The sequence below is a fragment of the Dendroctonus ponderosae genome, unplaced genomic scaffold (genome assembly GCF_020466585.1).
Source record: "Dendroctonus ponderosae isolate FM_Combo_2020 unplaced genomic scaffold, Dpon_F_20191213v2 Dpon_F_20191213_11, whole genome shotgun sequence".
Lineage (NCBI taxonomy): Eukaryota > Metazoa > Arthropoda > Insecta > Coleoptera > Curculionidae > Dendroctonus > Dendroctonus ponderosae.
Genome location: NW_026017213.1, coordinates 6,895,090 through 6,898,815, shown reverse-complemented (window position 1 = coordinate 6,898,815; position 3,726 = coordinate 6,895,090). Strand labels below are relative to the sequence as shown.

The window sequence follows — 3,726 nt, the reverse complement described above, 5'->3', positions numbered from 1 at the left end:
ATCCACTTGAACCTGACGCTGCTTTTTTCGAAGTTTCTCAAGAACCATTCGAGCCACATAATTCGTTTTGGCATCGTTGGATAGAGAATTGAAAATTCGATTCAGTCGTAACAACGTGAGTGGGGAAATTCGAGTAGTTTTGATACAGAAAGGGAAATTTAAACAGACACTTCGGTGCAAGATTATGTCAAAGTTTCATGTTTTCCGTCCCATTTTTCTTCAGACTTCCGGGCAACAACACAGAACATCCGTGGCGTTGCCAGGGGAGATGGATTTTTATTGATTTGATCACAATCTGACACTGTCACACTGTGACAAACTAGTCCAAAATATGTCAAAATTTTCGAAGTAGACCATTTGAATGCACAAAATGTTTTCCCGATTCCTCAGCGCAATTGGAGACTGGTTTGGAGACGAAAAACCGCCTGCCGATCTTGGCGATCCGCTCGACTTTGAATCGGGGCCGTTTCTGGATTACGCCATCTCGTGGGTTTATGTAAGCAGATCGGGCTTTGCAACACTAAACTGCGCTCTGAAAACGTTCAATTTGCCATTTTCAGATATTTAAACGGCTGCTTATTCCCAGAGAGTACCGGATGAAGGTGGGGAATGTTCGCTGCGTGTCGGTTTGTGACAGCAAAAAACGCAAAACATGTAAAACATAACACATAATTTTAATAAAGTAGTTATGGACTAAGAGCTCAATAGCAACATCTCTATTTTTAGGATTTGTATGGGGAAAGCATCAGGGTCCTTTTCTCCTTATAGGGTGTCTGTAAAAGTCCTGACTTAGCAAGTCATTTCCACATTCTGAACAACGTTGGCATGATCGACTTTCGATGGCACCAAGTAGAAGGCAGGCACCACTCGTGCCCCACATGGGCATTGTGAACCCATCACCCAACTAAACGAGCCCACTTTGTGCTCGCACTTCGGGCACTGCAGTTTCCCTTGCACATTCTGAGGTAAAAGATGCGTTAAATAACGTTGATCAATCCAATGGGTAGTAGATAAGTTCTATATTGTTGAGGCGGATTCATTTTTTTACAAACTTCTTTTTGGGTATTTTGACTCAAAAATTTTCGTCTTAAAAAAAGACAGAATTTCCTCACCTCAAAAATTTTGGATGCGAAATACCCAAAAAGAAGTTTGTAAAAAATCCAATGAGTTTCAAATGGTGAATGAAATAGCCGAAATGTTTTTATAAGCGATCGGTCTCGGCCAGGCAGCCGGTTTGTTTACGTTTTTTCTCTGATAACAGCACAATGAAACATTCCTGCACAGCCCAGTCACTATAATCATTACCTTACGCATACTAGGTGGGTTTTTCCGTAAATTAAACTAAAGAAACTCCATTCTGGACTTATTGATCCCACATGGTGAATGAAGTTCTATTAAGTATTAACTCCATTGTTCTCATTACCCAGAAATTCGATTAATTTGTTTAAAGAGAAGCTCACCTGGGCTACATTCATCCACGCTATCGGTTCGATAAAAAGCGTTTTGGTGCATGGTTTTCGGTCGTGGTGATGCTCAATCAGGTTGCTTGCGGATGCCAGAACTCTGCGGCACTTTCTGCACCTGAAATCAACCTGAAAGTGCATCAAACCGTTGGGAGCGTTTCGGGTGTATGAACTACCTGAAAACATTCGGATCAGGTTTGGATTGGGTGACACCGGGATCAGGTTGGATCAGAAAATGGAAATTCCGCGGCAGTATTCCGGCCACTCGCACTTGGGATCCAGCCAAATTGAGTTGGAACAATTTGTACTTCATGTTGTTGCGATTTATTGTCCATTCCATGTCTTTGTACAGCTTCAACTGCGCTACAAACCCTGTAAAATTACAGGCATTGTTCGGTGCAACTATTGCGAACCGGAAGATCAATCTTCCATAAATTTTCTGGCCACTTACCATCGTTTGGATGGACAACCTTCCTCTTTGCCTTCACCATCTGCAAGGCCTCAGAGTAAGACAATCTGTACTTCTTCATAACATAGGCAATAACCACGGTGGCACTTCTCGACATTCCAAAGTAGCAATGCACCAATACCGATCCGTGCTTCAAGCCTACAATAGCAAAACCCAAAACGTGAGCGAGTTATGAAAAAAGCAAAAACTACCCCAGAAACTAACCGGTCTCAATAAACTCAATGGCACTATCAAAGTGGCTCAGTAGGTCTTCCTTGGGTTGATCACTCAGTTTAATGAATTCGGTCTTGATGTGTGGCAGCTCTACAATATTTCTGGGCAGAACGCAGGTATCGATTGTAAGGATGTGAGACACTTTCAACTTGTTCAGGGTGTCGATGTCTTTGGCGGCTGAAAGACTGCCCAGATAGAGGCCGGGCTCTATTTGGTCATAGCTTACGGTGCAGAAGGCATTTGAGTCGTGCAGTCTTTGCATAATTGAAGACATCTCTTCTCTGATTAGTCAATTTGCTGCAAGATTTAAAGAGCGGCGCTTGGGGTTAAAGTATTGAGCCCCTATTTGACTTATCTACCGTAAATAGACTTAAATTTACACCTCTGAGGTTGGGTTTTCTGAGAATGAGACAATATCTAATCAGTTAATTAATATATTGTTAAGTCGTTGATAATATTATTTCTAGTATTTTTGCAATACACTAATGTTTATGTTTACATAGTTACATCAACAAACACGACATGTCAAGATGACTACCTACCAGGGTGGCCAACCTCCGAAACGCGTATTACCATAAAAGCCATTTGAAAATACCGTATTTGAAGCTCAATTATCGTATCAGAAATTGATTCATCAGCTCACGTCCCAGTGATAAAAAAATACCAAAATTGTTGTACCGTAACGTGTTAGAGAGCTACACCGAATTGTTGGCGTTAATTACCGTACGAATGGCCACCTTGCTATCCACCACGCATTACTGGTAAATTTTCTCCCAACTTTCGAACAAAGAAAAGGGTAAGCAAAGCAGTATTTTTATTTATCCATGCAAACATTAACAACAGGACAAAAGATCAATTTAAAAATCGCAGATACCGTGAGCGATTATTCCATTGGCAACACCTGCCCGGCATCGAATATTCGTATACCGGGGCTGTGCAAAACTAGTGGCTAATTTGCCTAATCCAAAAGTACTAATCAAAATTTCAAAAACGAGTTAAACCCCGAAGGAAATAAGTTTAGAGTTTGCTAACTAATAGACTCGAAAGTCGCCCTACTTTGACGGCTCTGTTTAGGCGACTTTCATTGTTCTTCACTAAATGGTTTGAAAAAACACCAAAATCGGTTTTATGTTTTATTGATTTCAAAACACAGATATGTTGCTCCCAAATTCTGGAAATTGAGAGGAACCCATCTTTTAGGCGACAATCAACAAAGACTTAATGCGTTTTGGATGCCAGCCGCTTGTCTCGCTCTTCGGCAATGGATAGTTTCACTCCCTTTCCTCGGGGCAGGGAGACAAAGGCCTTGCTTCCTTTGCCGATTATAAAAACGTTGTTTAACCTGACAAAAAAAAATTGGTTACTCAATTACAAAAACTCATATAAATACCGATGTTACGTGTTGTCGCAAGAGGGCCCGTATCTTGACTCATTTTATTCAACTACATATAAAAGCTGAACTTCCACTGAACTATTCCAAATCAAATCATTCCTGGGTTTCAGTCATTTATTGTCTCTATTTATCAATCAAAATACGTTTCGGTGTATTTTTCCACCATCATCAGTTTTTATGTGTAGCGT

The 3,726-nt window shown here is 40.8% G+C and overlaps 2 protein-coding genes and 1 long non-coding RNA gene across 4 annotated transcripts in view; 1 reads left to right on the top strand and 2 right to left on the bottom strand.

Moving 5' to 3' along the window:
- Positions 1-236: 236 nt before the first annotated feature.
- On the top strand, positions 237-699 carry LOC125503004. Its single transcript, XR_007280643.1, has 2 exons — positions 237-496; positions 561-699. It is a non-coding gene; the product is annotated as an uncharacterized LOC125503004 (long non-coding RNA).
- LOC109542746 (dual specificity protein phosphatase MPK-4) lies at positions 656-2,728 on the bottom strand. Of its 2 annotated transcripts, XM_048662690.1 has the most exons (6): positions 2,505-2,687; positions 2,137-2,442; positions 1,915-2,070; positions 1,640-1,835; positions 1,461-1,581; positions 656-960 (listed from the first exon to the last, which is right to left on the bottom strand). In XM_048662690.1, exons 2-6 carry the CDS (start codon positions 2,417-2,419, stop codon positions 790-792), a joined length of 927 nt encoding a protein of 308 aa, XP_048518647.1. In that variant the 5' UTR covers positions 2,420-2,442; positions 2,505-2,687; the 3' UTR covers positions 656-789. The 2 variants fall into 2 exon arrangements, with proteins under 2 accessions (XP_048518647.1, XP_048518648.1); XM_048662691.1 differs by having other exon boundaries at positions 2,137-2,728.
- Positions 2,729-3,265: 537 nt separating this feature from the next.
- LOC109542747 (40S ribosomal protein S4) overlaps positions 3,266-3,726 on the bottom strand; it is a 2,547-nt gene continuing 2,086 nt past the window's right edge. Inside the window, exon 6 of the mRNA XM_019912107.2 lies at positions 3,266-3,487. Within this exon, the coding sequence (XP_019767666.1) occupies positions 3,364-3,487 (124 nt within the window). The 3' untranslated portion in view covers positions 3,266-3,363. The remainder of the gene's footprint in view (positions 3,488-3,726) is intronic.